The sequence below is a fragment of the Cnephaeus nilssonii genome, assembly GCF_951640355.1.
Source record: "Cnephaeus nilssonii genome assembly, chromosome: 18".
In the NCBI taxonomy this organism is placed as follows: Eukaryota; Metazoa; Chordata; class Mammalia; order Chiroptera; family Vespertilionidae; genus Cnephaeus; species Cnephaeus nilssonii.
In genome coordinates, this window is record NC_137089.1 from 31,283,466 (window position 1) to 31,301,310 (window position 17,845).

At 40.7% G+C, this 17,845-nt stretch overlaps 1 protein-coding gene across 4 annotated transcripts in view; it reads right to left on the reverse strand.

Annotated features, from left to right (window-relative positions):
* NSMAF (neutral sphingomyelinase activation associated factor) overlaps positions 1-17,845 on the reverse strand; it is a 44,139-nt gene that overhangs the window by 8,934 nt on the left and 17,360 nt on the right. For all 4 annotated transcript variants that reach the window (XM_079796646.1, XM_079796645.1, XM_079796647.1 and 1 more), the window contains exons 7-22: positions 15,389-15,460; positions 15,033-15,080; positions 14,876-14,928; positions 12,515-12,644; positions 10,566-10,637; positions 8,629-8,737; positions 7,543-7,719; positions 6,272-6,351; positions 5,645-5,735; positions 5,488-5,551; positions 4,319-4,370; positions 4,090-4,210; positions 3,100-3,231; positions 2,297-2,339; positions 1,826-1,989; positions 317-416 (exon numbers count right to left, since the gene is read on the reverse strand). In XM_079796646.1, coding sequence (XP_079652772.1) covers positions 317-416; positions 1,826-1,989; positions 2,297-2,339; positions 3,100-3,231; positions 4,090-4,210; positions 4,319-4,370; positions 5,488-5,551; positions 5,645-5,735; positions 6,272-6,351; positions 7,543-7,719; positions 8,629-8,737; positions 10,566-10,637; positions 12,515-12,644; positions 14,876-14,928; positions 15,033-15,080; positions 15,389-15,460 — 1,508 coding nt within the window. The remainder of the gene's footprint in view (positions 1-316; positions 417-1,825; positions 1,990-2,296; positions 2,340-3,099; positions 3,232-4,089; positions 4,211-4,318; positions 4,371-5,487; positions 5,552-5,644; positions 5,736-6,271; positions 6,352-7,542; positions 7,720-8,628; positions 8,738-10,565; positions 10,638-12,514; positions 12,645-14,875; positions 14,929-15,032; positions 15,081-15,388; positions 15,461-17,845) is intronic.

Consider the following 17,845-nt stretch of genomic DNA (forward strand, 5'->3'; position numbering starts at 1 on the left):
CTATCCCTCTCCCTTCCTCTCTGTAAAAAATCAATAAAATATATTTTTTTTAAAAAAGTATTTTTATTGATTTCAGAGAGGGAAAGAGAGATAGAAACGTCAATGATGAGAGAGAATCATCGATAAGCTGCCTTCTGCACACCTCCTACTGGGGATCGAGCCTGCAACCCAGGCATGTGCCCTGGCCAGGAATCGAACTGTGACCTCCTGGTTCATAGGTCAACGCTCAACCACGGAACCACACCGACCTGGTTTTAAACAATTTCACCCCAGGCCAAGACGTCAGCTTCTGCGAGGACAACACAGACATTCTTACTTTTTGTGGAGTTTATGTTGCTCGTGCAACTGCAGTTTTGCTATGTTATTCCAGGCCAGCTTTTTGCTTTCTTCAGTCAGGTCCTCAAAAGACTCTTCCCCTGGAGAGAGCACATTAGGTTATTGCCAAGTGAGTCAACTCCATCACTAACAAGCATCACAGATAACACATATCCGAGTCACAGTGTCTTCTATTAAAATAAAGCAACCAAGAAAACAAAACAGCCCACCAAAATGTAATAGCTTTGAAATGTGTTAGATAGCTCCATGTTAGTTAAGGAAAAATAATGACGTATACAGTAGAAATAAAAACCATTTGGAGAAAGATTAAAAAGTATATTTAAATACTAGAGTATTTCGTTACTTTTATCAATGTTTGCCCCTAATGTAAGAACTTCAGGAAATACAAGACCGAGTAACCATTTCCTTGTCAATAATATCTGCAAACATCTGAGGGTTCACTAAGAATGCTGCAGTTGTTTTGGTTTTGAGAGGGAGAAAGTAAAGATGCAAGCAATTACTCCTAGTGCTCCTGGACAGGACGAAGTAATCCTTCACTTCTGTTTTTAGTAGGGCTGGAACAATTACCCTTCAAAATAATCACAAGACAGTGGTGTGAGCCTGGTGAGTAAGCAGAGCACGGGTTTAAGAGGCGTCACAAGATAATCCTAGGATCTTGATGACTTAACTCTATAGGGTTATCGCTTAAGAGACATACTCCCAGCCAGCCCTGGGTCATGTGACTCTAGTGAGCTATTCCTCCACAGTTGAGAGCATGCTCAGCAGTGTGTGCCTACAAAGTCTGAATGTGCCTGGAACAGAGAGCGGGAGTGGAGACAAGAAGAAGTGATTTTGCTCCCAGAGTTCCATATAAGTGTAAAAATCCTGAGAGCCAGTAGGTTGGAGGCTGTTTTAGGTGAAACATAAAACACTAAAACAAGGGTAACTGGATGGAAGTGTGGGAACATTCCACCTTTTCCAAATACTAGATGTGAGGACAGTGTCAAGTTCATCTTAGCACCTAGCAATGTGCCTGGCACAGAGCAGATACGTAGCAAATGTTTGTCAAATGCTTGACTAATACAATCCAATAAAGAAAGCAGAGCCCCTTGAATTCAAGGTCCGTAAGCTGGGGATGGAGAGGAGAATTAGAGATGGTGGAAGTAATTTTGGGGAAAGAGTAGGGCAGAGGGTGACTGTTAAAGCAGCCATGGTCAGGATGTGTCAACAGAAAGGGAACAGCTCAGAATCAAACACCAGCTTGGAAAAGCACAGAGAAGAAACGGAACCATAACAATCGCAATAAAGATCCTGCCAGGTTTCGATTTTCAGAAACAAAACACCAACAAAAACAGGTGGTTGGGTTTTTTGTGTTTGTTTTTCAGGAGAATAAGATGGTAAAAATATTCTCTCTAAGCAGCACAACATTCGTGTTTCCTCTTCAGAATCGTCAGAAATGACTTAAAGGAAAAGGAAAGGTGCTCACATTTATTCTCTTTGCAAAATTTACCTGGAGAATCTGCTGTGGAAACGTTATCACAGGAGGTTTGAGGCAAACTTTTGAACTTCTCGGTGATCCTTTGAGGATGTGGTGTCACAAAGAGCTGTCTTGGTGTCTGCCCAAATTCCAAGATTTGGGTCAGCATGGCTACTTTCTGGTCAGGATCCTCGATGCTTTAGGACAGAACACAAATAAATAACGCCGTGAGCCCCTAGGTTCCAGTTTCCTGCAAGCACACATTTCAGATAGTACAGACCAACAGGAGCGAGTTTCACACACTCACGGTGTGTCAGGATCATATAAACCTTAGCACAGATTTTTAAATTTTTTTTTCCTGAGGCTCAGTAACTCACATAATAGTAAAAGCAAGATACAATTCATTGTAAATTTTCCATATCTTAACATTATCCAATAAGCGCATCAATCATTTAGTTAAAGAGGTATTTTGTTCAAGTAGAAGTTCCTTCTAGACATAAGTACCTGTTCAAGTCCACACCTCCTTCATAGGTCAGGGGGTGAAACACTGGAAGGAGAGAAGGAAAACACCATTGAGTTTTCTGTCGAGCTACTGTTGTTACTCGACAGGTACTGTCGAGGTAGACACTGTTCAAAAATTTAAAACCCAGTAACAACTTTAAACTTTTATTCCAAGTAACTGATTCTCACTTTGCAAAAATGACTAATAAGATCCAACTTTCAGTCAATATCAACTTGAATTATCCTTTGCTGAGCAGAAATCTCACTGGCAGGTCAGAGGACCTGTTATCTCAGTGTATTTCTCCGTCAGCTTTATTTTCCCCTGAGGGGAAGCAGGTCACTCTGCCCTCTGCTCTGGCTGTGAGAAATCAGGCCTGAATTTCCAGCTCCACTTCCTTGTCATCAACGCTGAGAAACCTGGAGGCAGGTGAGAACCGAGACCGAGGAGGAGGTATATTACTGCCGGTTTCTTTCAGCTCAAAGGAAACTCTGGGGCCCTTCATAGCAACTGAGGTCGCTGTTCCATCATGTTCTGATTGAGTTTTAATTGAAATTTTTGAATGGGATAGCGTGTACTTGCTAAAATGAGAAGACTTTAGAACAAGACCTCTTGGGATCATGCTGAAATAGATGTTCTTTAGGCAAAAGGACTTCCTCCTCTAAACCAGGGTCCTGGGCCAGTAGGCACTGTCCGCTGATAGAAGTTTCTGCTGAAGGAATAAGCTCGACCACTCCGCCCTCATTTTGTTTTTTGTTTGTTTCATTTTCATCGAACACTAAATGAACTTCCAATGACTCTTACATACCATTATGGGCCCCAACAGCCTCGCTTCCTTTTTGCTTGTAGCCAAACACTAGGTCAATCCACTCGTGAAGGTGCTCGGACACATAATTACTTTCCAGCGCCTCTTTGCTCTTCTGGAGAAAGTCCTCGGGACCTGTTAGATCAGACTCCATCAAAACACGGCAGCGTCCACTTTGTTTTCTCTCATTTCTGTCCTCTACCCACATGTACATAAAGCTTCTCGGATAGGCAGGAGGCACATATTTCTTAATGACGTTTTGCCCCCATCTCATAAAATGTAAATTTTGTGGCGAGAAAAAGGGGCAAAATCATTTTCCCAACATTTAGGTCTTGTAGAGAGCACCTGGGAAGGCACAGGGGCATTTCTTTAATTATTGTCAGCTGAATCCAGTGGCGCTGGCAAAGCCACGTCCTGGAAACAGGCTTTGCCAGAGGCAAGAGTGTTGTCAGCTTGACCTTCAGCCCAGGTGCCAGGAGGTGGGTTTTGTTCTTTAAATCCAGCCAAGCACCAGGAATGAATACAACTCGGGCCCACCCAAGAATGCACATATTCTTCTTTGCCTTGACTTTCACTAAAACTTCCTGTTTTTTGCTGTGTAAAATAAACACCCTGTATTGGCTCTGGGTCCCTGTCCCTGTCAGAGGACAGTGGTCCCACCCAGCCCCAGCTTTTTCCTTCTATCTCTGTGTCTGTCTCTTTCTTTCATTTTCTCAATCCCCAGCAGCCCCTACTCAGAAACCAGATCGCTCTCTAGCCACGCTGAATGCAGAGAAGAGAGAAATATTTACAAGGTCTCTCAAATATGTCAATATTTTTACAGCCTAGATTCATAGAATATTTTTTATTTGGAATCAGACTGATCTTGCCTCATTTAGGTAGAGAATTACACTGTTATTCTTCTTAAATTCTAGGCAACTAAATAATTAATCACACTGAAACTGCACTGCCAGGGAAGGAATTTCTACAATGCCACAGTGCTGAGGTACTCACTCCGTGCCCAAGGCGGAAGTTCCACATCATCCACCATCTGCCCTCCTTGTCTCTTCCCCAAATCCAACTTCAGACTATTGACTAAGAAGCTGACATCATCACCATAGAATTCTGGAATCAACTGAAGGTTCCAGGTTAAAAAAAAAAAAAAAAGAACAGCAACAAACATTTTTTAAAGCAGTTAGAAAACACCAGCCCCAATGAATCATTAACTTTTTAAACAGCTTACCTCTTTAAAATCTGTGGCACCATCCAAACAATTTTTCCAAGTTTCTGCAATACTAAATAAAATAAAATAAAAATTAAACTGATTTTAACTCAAGGGTATAGAAACAGCAACCACAGAGCTTTCTCTACACCGAGATGTTGTTCTACACTTTACCCATATCAACTCATTCTCTCATTAACTCAATCCCCCTTTCACGGAAGAGAAAAATTTGCTAGGCTCACATGGGAAATGTGGGAGTGGGCGTGGAGTCAGAACAAGGCCCAGATGGAATGTCTCCAAGTCCATGCCAGGAGCCTCTGCACCCATATTGCCTCATTGAAGGACCAGTGGAGGCAGGTGCTTAAACACTAGAAAACTAGCACAAATATTTTAACAGCTCATCTCAAAAAGGAATTATAAACAAGCATGTAGAGCTTAAACAACGATTGGAAAGACACAGACCAAAGATTAATGAAAATTCTCTCAGTGTGGACAGATGCTCACTGAACTTTATTTTCCTCTTTATATTTTCTGATGGGGTTTTATTGGTAAAGTATTACTTTTATAATTTAAAAAAAGTTATTTACGACCCACATGGAATTGTATTCAACTCATAGCAAAATTATTGACCTATGAACCAGGAGGTCACGATTCGATTCCTGGTCAGGGCACATGCCCAGGTTGTGGGCTCGATCCCCAGTGTGGGGTGTACAGGAAGCAGCTGATCAATGACTGTCTCATCATTGATGTTTCTATCTCTCTCTCCCTTCCTCTATGAAATCAATAAAAATATATTTTTAAAAATTATTTAGAATAATGAAATAATGTTGGAAACACTATGAATGTCCAACAATAGAGAAACAGTTAAAATATATTCTGGCATACATTAGGATGTGAGACTGTTTTCAAAAACATCTAATAACATGGGGAAAACTTCAAGATGTAATTGGATACAAAAAGTGGGACAAAAACTGTATTTAAAACATGTTCTCACATTTACACACACACACACACACACACACACACACACACACACGACTAGAAAAAGCCTAAAAGGAATATATATAACAATTAGTGATTTTTTTGCATATCTTTACATTTTTGGCCCTATATAGTTTTTTAAAACAAACATATTGTGCATATATTATTAGGAAGTATAAAAAATGGTAGGTGAGGCATTTATGTCAAACCTGTTGAACATTCTATCTGCATTATCAAATCTTCCATTCTGTAGGCACAGCATATACTCTGGTGCTGGAGGGGGAAAATCGGAGTTAGTGAGATACAGACTCACTGAAGAATCCACGTGAAATAACATTGACTTGGGGTAATGATAAAGAACCTTACCAATCCTGACAAGATAAAACAGCACGTAACCCGGTGAAGAGTAGTGACTGCCATACATGAACTTTGGCTCTGGCATCTCCTGGTAGCGTGCCTATAATATGTGAGAAAAAAAGACTACTAAGTGTTGGCTATGAAAATAACAAGTGACTCATGTAGTAAAAGCCTAAAAGAAATCAAGGCATGAGTACATTATACTCCTTAATTTCTCTCTTAAATAGGAAAAGGAAAAATAAAAAGAATAAACACAGCATTCCCGTGACAAGTATTTTGGTTTTCTTGGCGCAGTGGTAATGTTGGGACTGGATGGAATGGAAGGTGGAAGGAATTTTATGCGTCTCTTGTGCTATTTATTAGAGAGAACCCTTTATGAAAGTAAGTTAGTACATTGGTAATCAGGTCAGCCTCCACTTCCTCAATTGTAGGCAAAGAAAATGCAAATAGTGAGCAGCTAAATTCACTGGGGAAGGCAGCAGGCAGGGGGGTGGGGGAAAGTAAGAACAAACAAACACGTGATCACTCTGGACATGTTTCCACTAAGTCTTGATGAAATGAGTTTCAGTTACTATAAAAACATAGGCCATGGTTCAGGAAGTTCCTTTCAGACCAAGAACCCTTAAATCCACGTACCAGTAGTCTCTCCAGTCGCTCCTTATTTAGGGCCCCTACTGGTTTCCCAAGATCCCGGAAGGTTCCTGGGTTTGACAAATCTACATAAGTAAAAAAATTTTTAAAAATTAATTAGAATAAAGCAAGCAAACCTATACTTAATAACATTACCTCCATGAACTGATTCACAGGTACACATTTATTTCCACAAAATAAACAGTTTTAAGAAACTGAAACAGATCCTTTAGAATTGTAATATTTCTGGTAGTTACTTATATAGCTATAAAGGTGAGAATTTTGAGTTTTAATTTAGCAACATCCATTCAAAAGTGATTTCCAATTTGAAAACATCATAAATATGGATTTTTTTTAAAAGGCTTACTGAAAAAAGCTTTATTCCAAGTAAAACAACAACAACAAAAAACAAAGTTTAAAAGCCCATTATTCTTCTACTAAGATTTACTTTTTAAGTTTGAATTACAGCAAATATTCTGTAATAATAGCATAATTTGAGAACTGGGGACCTGAGTATTATCAGAGAAATAAATTATCATACTCCTAGAAAGTCTGTTATCTCTTTCAAGTACAGAGTTCAATAAGTGAACTGTCCAAAGGAATTTATTGTTCACAATATATAATTTTTAAATATTAAAAAATAAAATCACAATACAATCACTATTTTTGTTAAAATAATTTGAGAGAAGTACATATACCACAAAATTAAAATGGCTACCTCTCAGTAATGTAATTATTGATGATTTTTATTTCCTTTTAAAAATATTTTAGTACATTCTAAATGTCCTATAATGAATAGTTATTAGTTTGTTAATCACATTTTAATGTAAATTTTTAAATAGGATAATCTGAGACAATTTTCAAAGTGAAAAACTACAGTATTTCAAAACTTGGTATTTATAGATAGTAATTACATGGCTTAAAATTATATGCATATGGGGTGGGGATGGCTGGGGAGAGGTCAATGGGGGGGGAAAAGGAGACCTATGTAATACTATATGTAATACTTTAAACAATAAAGAATTTTTAAAAATTATATGCATATTTTCTGGGCATGTCCTTTAAGAATATGTGAGTACTATTTTTTGGATTAAGAAAATTAAGAGACAGTGGAGAAAACATAAAAAAACACATATAACTTATATTAACATTGAAATGACAACTAGCAATCCTTAGCAATAAAGTTAAAGTGGGTTCTAATCTATTCAAAGATCACATCAGTAGTCTACAACAGAATATTTTTTCTCGCCTTTAAGAAGTCGCTTGGGGGCACTCACCCAGTTCTGAGCTGCAGTAATCGCTGATTATCCACGGGAACACCGGGTACTGGGACAGGTCGTTGCAGCTGCGGTCGGCCAGGTTGTTGAGGTGCAGCAGGTACTGGTAGTTGGAGAGGTGCCCGCGCTGCCACTGCAGCGTGTAGCTCTCGGCCGTGCGCTCCGCGAGGTGGTGCTCTGAGGAGGACAGGCCGCAAGGTCACCGCTGAGCTCGGCGGACGTTGGCTAAGTTCTACTTGGCATGTAAACACTAGATGCTTTAAGTGTAGTCTTTTCAATGCATTTCTGAAAAATGCACTTTAAGAAAGACTAAAAGTAGGGTACAGTTTGTTTTCGCTCTAGATCTCAGAAATGGCTTCACTGTACACCAGAAGAGCAAACAGAATTAAGATGGTATTAATAAAATCCCAACACCTATTTTTAGAAATCATTCTATTCGAGTCATCTAGCAACTTTGTAAACAAGAATAATTACAGTCAGCCATACAAATTAATATATTTATGCGTGAAAAGAAAAATACAGGCGTTCCTCTAACAAGAGTGGGAAAATTCACACTTTCCATGGAAGACTGAGGAAATATTAATTAAAAGCAAATTCAGTCCCACAGGTTTTATACTGAGCCTTGAGGTTCATGTGTTTCTTTTGTATTGTTTTCTAGCGTCGGGATTAAGACCACAATTAATGAACACAAACATATGACTGGAGAGCTCACTGCCTCTCACATTAAGGAACTGAATTGTGGTTTTCATAAACTAATATAAGACATGACTGGACATAGAAATAATTAAGGGGAGTCTTTATAATCCATTCAATTTGTGTGTTGATAAAATCCAAAAAAATTTAAATATATTCATCAAGTTTTTAAAACGCACAATGAACTATTACCAAAATTCAGTTATGTTTCCTTTGGTTTTTTTAAATGCCATCTTGCCAACTGTAGTTACTATGGAGAAGCAATGGATAGAACCACAGAGAGGCGATTCTAGATCCAGCATTTTTCTTTTTCCTTCTCTTATTTCCTATCCTGGTTACTTAGGAGTTGAACTACCTTCCTATGAATAGAACAATGAAGGATAAACACCAGACCTAGATATGTAGCAATATAAAAATAGAGTTCATCTCTATCTTGAGGGTCGTAGAACTTTAGGTAGATGTCAGAACACAGGTCATCTTCTGTGCAAAACACTTCCAATCCCTATACATTCAGAAAGAAAAGAATAAAACAAATAGCATTTCATTAATCTTGCAATTGCAATATAAGCTATACAATCACAAAAGCCTTCCAATTAAACATCTACATTTTTTACTTGTGGCTCTTGTATTCACATTCTCCAGCTTTAAATTTGATTCAGCAATGTGTGTGTATGTATGTATATATGTGTATATATATATATATATATGTGTGTGTGTGTGTATATATATATATATATATATATATATATAATATATGTATGTATGTATATATAAATTTCCTGAGAACAAGACTTGTATCTTTAAATTTTGTAAAATCCCTTTTAGTGTTGATTATTTTTATTGATAAAACCTTTTGTAAATTTAGTATTTTGAAATTCAAAATTGGCTGATCCATGTCTTCACACATCTTCAAATATAAATGTTTAGCTTTCTATTATAATTAAATTATTATGTCAATCTAACAAATTGATAATTGAATAACTATTCAACTAATAACTTGCAGTTATTTTTTAAAATATATTTTTATTGATTTTAGAGAGAGAGAAGAAAGAAGAGGGAGAGGAAGAGAGAAACATTGATGAGAGACTGCCTCCTGCACGTGCCCTACTGGGGATTGAGTCAGCAACCAGGCATGTGCCCTGACTGGGAATAGAACAGGCAGGATGATGCCCACCCAACTGAGCCACAACGGGCAAGGCGACTTGCAGTTATTCTTAAGAAAACTCAGCTTTGTGAATGTTGTATTGATAAGCCTGAGATAGGACAGGAATAGACAAAGAAATGACAAAAGCAGACTTGTTCTTGGTTGAAATACAGGCTTTTACCATTTACTAGTTAAGGAACAGAGGAAATTAACTCTTAGAATCTCAATTTCTTTATAAAATAGAATATCATCTACCTCACAGGGACTGTCATAACAAATATTGTACATAAATTGCCCAGTATACAGAAGACACTTAATTTCAATTTCTTCTCTTTTTCTGACTGTGTCTTTATAACCAAAGGAGGAGATTTTCAATAGTATGAATCCATAATTCTCTATTAGCACTAGAAATGAAGAGTATCCTTTTAAGTTAAATAGATAGGAAAAGACAAATTTCACAAATATGAAACAAAAATGAGGTGCTTAAAATCCAACAGTGCTTTGGTAATGCTACCTGCCAGGTGATTGGTTCATCTTCACAGGAGAACAAATGAATTTATACTCAGGTCAAATTAAAACACCCTGGAATCACACCTTATGTGGGGATTGGTTTCTAAGGTCAGCATGTAAGACTAACATTAAGTATGCACATATGTTTATCTAGGGGAATGGGAGGAAGAACTGCCCATATGATTTAATCGGTTATTTTGTTCATTTCTCTCACTTCCAAGCAGAAGGCTGAATTCCTCTACGCTAACCGAAGACACTAGAGATCCACTGAAGAGTTCATTTTGTACTAGCTTCCGAATTTTACTCTGACATCCAGCTGCTATGAGCAGATGGTGCAAGTCACACTGGATTGCTCTGCATAGATTATCCCTGCATAACCCCAGGGACTCTGAGCACACAGGAGTGAGGAACTCAAGGCAGCGCACCCCATCCCTCTTGCTCTTGGAGCCAAAAACATTCCCACAGCAGCCTTCTTGTGCAGAGAAAGGAGTTATTCCTTTATGAATTTCTAGCTCATCCAAAAGGAAGAGCAGCAGGACCCAGAGTCCACTTGCTTACAACACAGCATACTTACACTTCTCAGACAGGCCACGGGTGTTTAGACATTAACAATTCACGGGTTAAACCGAAACGAGGACAAGCATTCACCTAGAACTGACATTCCACTTGAACTCACCAAAGGCATGAGGCCGTGCCTCCTTTTGTAAATGCGGCAGACGTCTTGGAGTGTGATCTGGACCACAGGTTTCTGTAAAAGTAAAGAGACTGTCTCAAAGGTCAACATTCTGACACAATTAGAAGAAGTGGATCTTTAGTTATCAGAAAGCGGCATCAAATGACCAAATCTTGCCTTCCTGATGTGTTACAAGGTGAACAGCTGGAAAGGGAGATCTTAAACAAGGCGTATCTGGTTTAACATTCCAGCCTGCCCTTTTTTTGCTTTGTGACCTTGGACAAGTCTCCCCACCTCCATTTGGCACCAAAAATATGGTAATGCGTTCATCTTTCAGGTTATCACAAGGCTGCTGAGTGTTATGGAATATTAAAGGATTGGTATAGAGCCTGGCCGGTGTGGTTCAGTGGTTGAGCATCCACCCATGAACCAAGAGGTCACTAGTTTGATTCCCAGTCACAGCACATGCCTGGGTTGTGGGCTCAATCCCCAGGAGGGGGTGTGCAGGAGGCAGCCAATTGATGATGTTTTTCTCTCATCAATATTTCTCTCTATCCCTCTCCCTTCCTCTCTCTCTAAAAATCAATAAAAACATTTTTTAAAAAAAGGATTGGTTATAGATAACCTCTCAGGAATTTTGCTATTCTTTTATAGAGCAATGGTTTTTTTATTTTAGAATCTTGTCTTTTGTCTCCTTAAAAACTATAGTGTATTAAGGCTCACAAACAATTATAGTATAAAGCAGGGCTTCTAAACTTTTTCTTTCATAAGGAGGGTAATTTTCTTGCTTCTTTAAAACCTTAATATGCTAGTAAGAGATGAATGAGGTCAGAAAAGGCAATGAGATTAGCTAAAAGGTGACCAGTTCATTTTCCTATTTCTGAGTGGAAGGGATCAATGCTCATACTATGAATCCTGAAGCTATGGCACATACTCATATTTTTCCAAAAGTTTTTGACCCTGAGCTATAGTAACAGCAGTGGGTAAGCCAATGTTATTGCATGGCTAGAGAATGCCCATCAGCAATGTGTACGGCTTCCACTGGAGGGTTTGGCAAGCGTGCCCCACCACCTGGTGGACAGAATTATTACAGCATTATCTTTCCCTTAGAAAAGTATTAGAAGTTTTAGTGCCATGTAGTAATGACTGACCAGCCTGGAGCATTTCCAGGGTATCGCCTGTGGCAGGAGTCACTCCTGTTCTTGAAACTTCCCTGCCAAATGGTCTAATGGCACCATTAGAGCACATTAGTATTTCCGTTCCTTCAGTGAGCCACTCCCAAAAGGGGCGAGATCCAGAGAAAGCAACCCGTCTCCGTAAGACGCAGTGTGGAGATCTGAGTTATTTTCACTCACCGGCCTAGAAGTCTAACGTCACTGTGAAAGGGAGACTAGCTCCACCCCCACAGAGACGCCCTGCGGCCGCCCCCTGCAGCATCGCTGCGTGCACCTGCTCTGGCTGGGCAAGGACCACTTCCCACTGCCTCTTTGGGAGAGACTCAGATTTCCTGACTTGGTTGGCCATAAAGGAAAAACAAGAAGTACCAACACAGGCACATAGGTAAGCAGATATACAGAAAACATTCATTTCTTCTTAAATCTTGATGTTATTTCATTTGTCTCTTGCAGAAGTGCCTCCGCGCAGAAAGGTATAACCCTCTCATGAGCCTTTATTCAAGTCGGGAGGGGCAGGGTTTCTTTTCACAACCCTGAGAGCAAGTGACCCCAAAATGCAAACCGATCAGACGCGCTCACACTCAGATTCCTCAGGACCACACAGGGAGCCTGTTAAGCACACCGTCGATGGAGGGGCCGGGGAGGTCATTTGGATCCTCGCCAAAACGTGAGCACACTGTGATGGTGAGGTCACGTTCACAGGAAAGAGCATAAGGTGAAGAGCCCCGCGCTAATGGAGCTCGCCATCGGCCCGCTGTCGTCGCTGTCGTCACGTACCGGGTACCCGTTGAGAGGCTGAAAATACAGGGTGGTGTCAGTGATGCACACGTGCCCGGGGTTTGTCACCAGAGGGGTCACCATTTCCGCTTTGCATTCCATGTGCAGCTTCTCAGAAACACTTTGGAACCTGGTCATTTCAGCAAAAGCAAAAAATATAAAAAGGAATCAGAAACCAATCTACTTTCTAGGTTTAACTTTACCTAAGAGAGTTACAGTGTGACTTCGCATAAGATTTGTCTGAACACCGACTTTCTACAAAATAAATGGTTAATATAAATCAGTACTGCTTCTGCTGGAGGGTTTGGTGAGCATCACAAAATCGGTCACAAATAAAACTGACATTCTTTTAAATGGTAAAATGAAAATTCAACTTTTAAAAAACAGGTGAGGTTATGTACTGAGAAGGAAGGACAGACAAGTAAATGAAGCCAAATAAGCCATTAGCTCAAAATAAACTGACGTAGAAAACTACTCTTAAATTAACATTTTCTCTCTTTCTGTATTTAAGGCCTACTTTCATAGCCATATAGGCCGTTTTTGCATAGGTAGCATTTATTTCACACTACACTTCATAAGGCTATGAAGACACAATTACAGTAACTTGAATGTCAGCTCCAAAGTCCAGCTGACCCATGATCAACACAGTTTGAACTACAAGGATCCACTTATCTAATGTTGTTTTTTTCAATAAATACTGTAAATGTATTTTCTCTTCCTTATGATTGTCTTCATAACACTTTCTTTTCTCTAGCTTACTTTATTGTGTAGTATACAATACATATAACGTACAAAATATGCATTAATCGACTTGATGTGATCCATAAGGCTTCGGGTCAACAGTAGCTCTGAGTAGTTAAGTTTTGACTATGTGGGGGTTGTCACCCCTAACTCCCACATTGTCCAAGTGTCAACTGTACATTCTTTTGTGGATTTACTACAGTAAAACTAATCAAAGATGATTTCTCTACTACTCCATTGTAAATTATTTAGACCAGGGGTCCTCAAACTTTTTAAACAGGGGGCCAGTTCACTGTCCCTCAGACCGTTGGAGGGCCGGACTATAGTTTAAAAAAAAAACTATGAACAAATTCCTATGCACATTGCACATATCTTATTTTGAAGTAAAACAACAAAACGGCAAAAACACCCGCATGTGGCCCGCGGGCCGTAGTTTGAGGACGCCTGATTTAGACAGTCAAACAGAGAACAGGTTAGTATTAAATTATAACTGTTTTCAGAAAATACACTGTATACTTAGAAAAGCTAAGAAAGTCAATAATAATTTTAAAAAGCCACATTAGACCAATAAAAAATGTAGTCTCTTGGTCCCCATAGGATACCTCCGGAAGGTACCCATCACAATTTGAAGGGCCAAAACAGACTTTCTGGACACACTGACAGCTAAGCTGAAATCAGAAGAATCAGAAAGAGTTAGCCAGGTGCAAAAGAGTTGAGTACTCTTAGCGGAGGGAACACGCACCAAGTCCCGGAGGTGAGAGACCTATGTGGCACACCCAGGAACTGCATGCAATGCGGAGCTGGAGCGTGGAATCCAAGAGCTAGCAGTGACTGGGCGTCCTGAACAAGGACTAGAACGTAAGTGGACTGTGCGCCAACTAAGATTAAGATTTTTACCCTGAAGGCAATGGGCAGTCTTGGAAGAGTTTAAACAAACAAGTGATACAATTAAGTACATTCTTTAGAAAGAACATATTATTTATTTATTTAACTTATTATTTTTTGTTAATCGTCACCCGAGGACATCTTCCCGTTGATGTTTAGAGAGAGTGGCGGGGAGGGAGAGAGACAGAGAGAAACAATGACGTAAGAGAGGTGCATTATCGATTGGTTGCTGCCCCAAGTGGCCTGCAACCGAGGCACATGCCCTTGACCGGAATCAAACCTGAGACACTTCAGTCCACAGGCTGACGCTCTATCCACTGAGCAAAACCGGCTAGGGCAGAAGAACGTATTTTAAAAGTACAATAGGTACAGTGCGGGGAAGGGGGTTGGAGAAGGGAAGATTGGTGTCAGGTAGACAAGCTAGAGGCTGTCACAGTGTTGGGAGTGGGAGGGGATGGTGGCCTGGACTGAGGCAATAACAGTGGGAAAAGACGAGCTGACAGACAGGAAGGATGTCAGAGAGCCTCTTCTACTGGCCTTTCTGACAGGCGCCAGGATGCAGAGAGTGGAGGCAGCCCCTGACACGGCTCCTGCACTGGGGTGGGGCCATTCCCCCAGATACGCAGGTGCGGGGTGAGGCAGATGACAACATCCGGCTGGACATGCTGAGCGAGGCAAACAGATGAAGATGCCCGCTGCTTTCATAACAAGCAAGCAAAATCACTGAACGCTTACCTGTTTTTGTCAAATGACGTTCTAGCCAAACGTGACTGCAAAATAGCCGTTATCTATGAAAACAGAACCATTTGGAAAGTATGGATATAAGTGTTTATAAGTGAAAATCAATACCAGTTAATTCATAATCAAGATACAGATCTTCAGAAACTCTTACCATAGCCGTTTGGTCCCCTAGTTTGTCAAGGCAGGATGCTCTGTGAAGCTACAATATTATAAATATAAATGAATTTATTTTTTCTCTCAGATGATATAAAGGTATTTCCTTAGAAGCAATGAAATAACAGCAAGCATCTGTTACTTGGTAACAGTTAAGATCGCTTCTGATATATGTATGGCTTCTTCCTAATATACAGTTTTCATAAAGTCAACATAATCAAGTAAATCTGATTCATGTTTTTAAAAGAGATTAGGGTTACAGTAAGATGTATAAATATAAAAAATTTTAAGTTTCTGCCTGAGTTTGTTTTGAATTCTCAGCCCAGTAAATGCCCGAGTCAGGCACTGGCTTACCTGAAGCAACGTCTCCACAACATCTTCCACTTTCCCTGGAACATCCAATTCAAAGACATATTCCATTCTGCCCTACCAAGAAGGGAAAAGGATACAAACAGAGGAAGAGGTGAAGCATGCCAAAACCTCGCGTGAAGAGCATTTGCAAATCCCTGGCTGAAGGCCACACGCATCCACCGGTGTGTCCTCCCTCATGCCACCCAGAACGAGAGCTCCGGGGAGCAGAGCCCATCGGACTTACTGCTACATTTACTCTGCACTTGGTTCTGCTAACTTTGGCTGAGTTTGCTGTTCTTTTTTCAGTTCCTTGAGGTGTATAGTTAGATTTTAACATTTGAGATCCTTCTTTTTGAATGTAGGTGCTTATCACTTCCCTCTTAGTACTGCTTTGGCTGCATCCTGTGAGTTTTGATATGTTGTCTTTTTGTTTGTCTTGTGGTATTTTTAAATTTCCCTTTACATTTCTCCCTTGACTCACTGGTTGCTCAAGAGTGCTAATTTCCACATACTTGTGAATTTGCCTTATGGATTTCTAGTTTTGCTTCATTGTGGTTGCAAAAGATACTTGGTATGAGTTCAATCTTCTTAAATTCATTAAAACTTGGTTTGGCCCTGGCCAGTGTGGCTCGGTTGGTTAGGCATCGTTCCATGCACTGAAACGTTGCCGGTTTGATTCCAGGTCAGGGCACATGTCCAGGTTGAGGGATCAGTCCCCAGTGGGGGATGTGCAGGAGGCAGCAGATCGATGTTGTGCTCTTGCCTCAATGTTTCTCTCTCTCTTCCTCTCTCCCTTCCTCTCTCTCTAAAAATCAATATAAAACAAAAAACTCGTTTTGTGACCTAACATGTGATCAACCCGAAGCAGGTTCCACGTGTACTTAAGCATGTGTATTCTGCTGCTGGTGGGAAGAATGTCCTCTATGTGTCTGTTAGGCTCATGTGGCCTATAGTGTTGAGTCCTCCGTTCCCTCATTCATCTTCTATCTGGATGTTCTATCCATTATTGAAGTGGGGCATCAAGTCTCTTCCTATTCCTGTGTTGCTGTCAATGCCTCCCTCCAATTCTGTCAATGTTTGCTTCATATGTGTGGATGCATATATTGAGGTGGGGTGCACATATGTTGTCATGGTTAATTTTGTGTGTCCCACGCTCTCCTTCCTTTTCTCTTGCCCCCGAGGGAGTCTGTTTCGCTGCACAGGCCTCTGTCTGCTGTCCTCAGGTCCTCTGGGCAGCAGCGTGATGCCCAGCCTGCTCTCGCTCTCAGTGGTCCCAGGCATCTAGAGTAGGCCGGGTCCTGTCAATGCTCCAAGGCAGGCAAGACAGAAGCCAGTCCCTCAGGCAGCTGCCCCCCAAAGTCAAACAGGGGACATATGGCCCAGGGTTGTCATTCCCTCCCCAGGGAGAAGTGGGGAGCTGGGAGTTTCCTCCCAGTCCCATGGCACTGTGCTGGGGGGGGGGGGGGTGCTACTAATTTTCCTACCAGCTTCAATGAGGCTGACCTGCAGTGCAGCAGGCTCTCCATTGGTTTTGAATTGCTCACGAAGGGAACTGGTCCATGTAAGGTTGCTGAAGTATCTCCATGAGAGGAACGAGGGTCTGGGGCTTCCTGCCTGACATCACCGTTGATGTCACTATCTCCCCCCTTTTTTAAATCTGAGGATCCTTTGGCTTTCTAATTCACATTGGAATAGAAGACCTCTTCTTTGCTTCAACCTCACTCATTTCCTTTGACATAATTTTTCAACAGCCCGAGTGCAGCTTTGCACTTCAAGGTGGCTGTTAGGAGAGCCTTCAGAGGGCGAGCACCCCAAGCAGTGGTTCTCAACTTGGGGGCGGGGGGTGCCACACACAGTGGGGAAACAGTGTATTAGGGCTTTTCGGGGTGGGAATAGGCTATATGAGGGACAGACCCACCCAATAAAGAACTATCCTGCCCCAAATCCAACAGCACCACCTCATTACACCTCAGTATCTGTAGTTTGGACGAACTGGTGCATGCAACTATTCCTTGTACAGAAAACCCAAAGGCCACCGCATGGAGTTGGCACTCCACAGGCTGCTGGTGAGGAACTGCGGGCTGGCCTGAACTGGCTGAGATCAGCCTGTGTTTCCCCAGAGAGGGCGACTGTTCCTGTCACAGAGGTGTCAGTATAAGGAGCACTAGCCCTGACGCCAGGTCCTGTAAAATTCTCTTTTGGTAGAATTATCCCTTTACTGTACATTAAGCTGAAGCATAAGGGATTAAATATAACACAGAATGGTTAAATGTGATGTCTAAGCTTACTTAACAGATACTGTATTCAAGTCTATCATAGCTTCCACCCAATTAAGAGAATTTGTAAATTATTACTGAGCTCTCAAATAAGGGTATTTTATAACCCATATTTCTCAAAAAACAAATTCTCAACAATATGTAGTAATCTTATAAATGATGTATGTTTGATTTCAATTTTTAT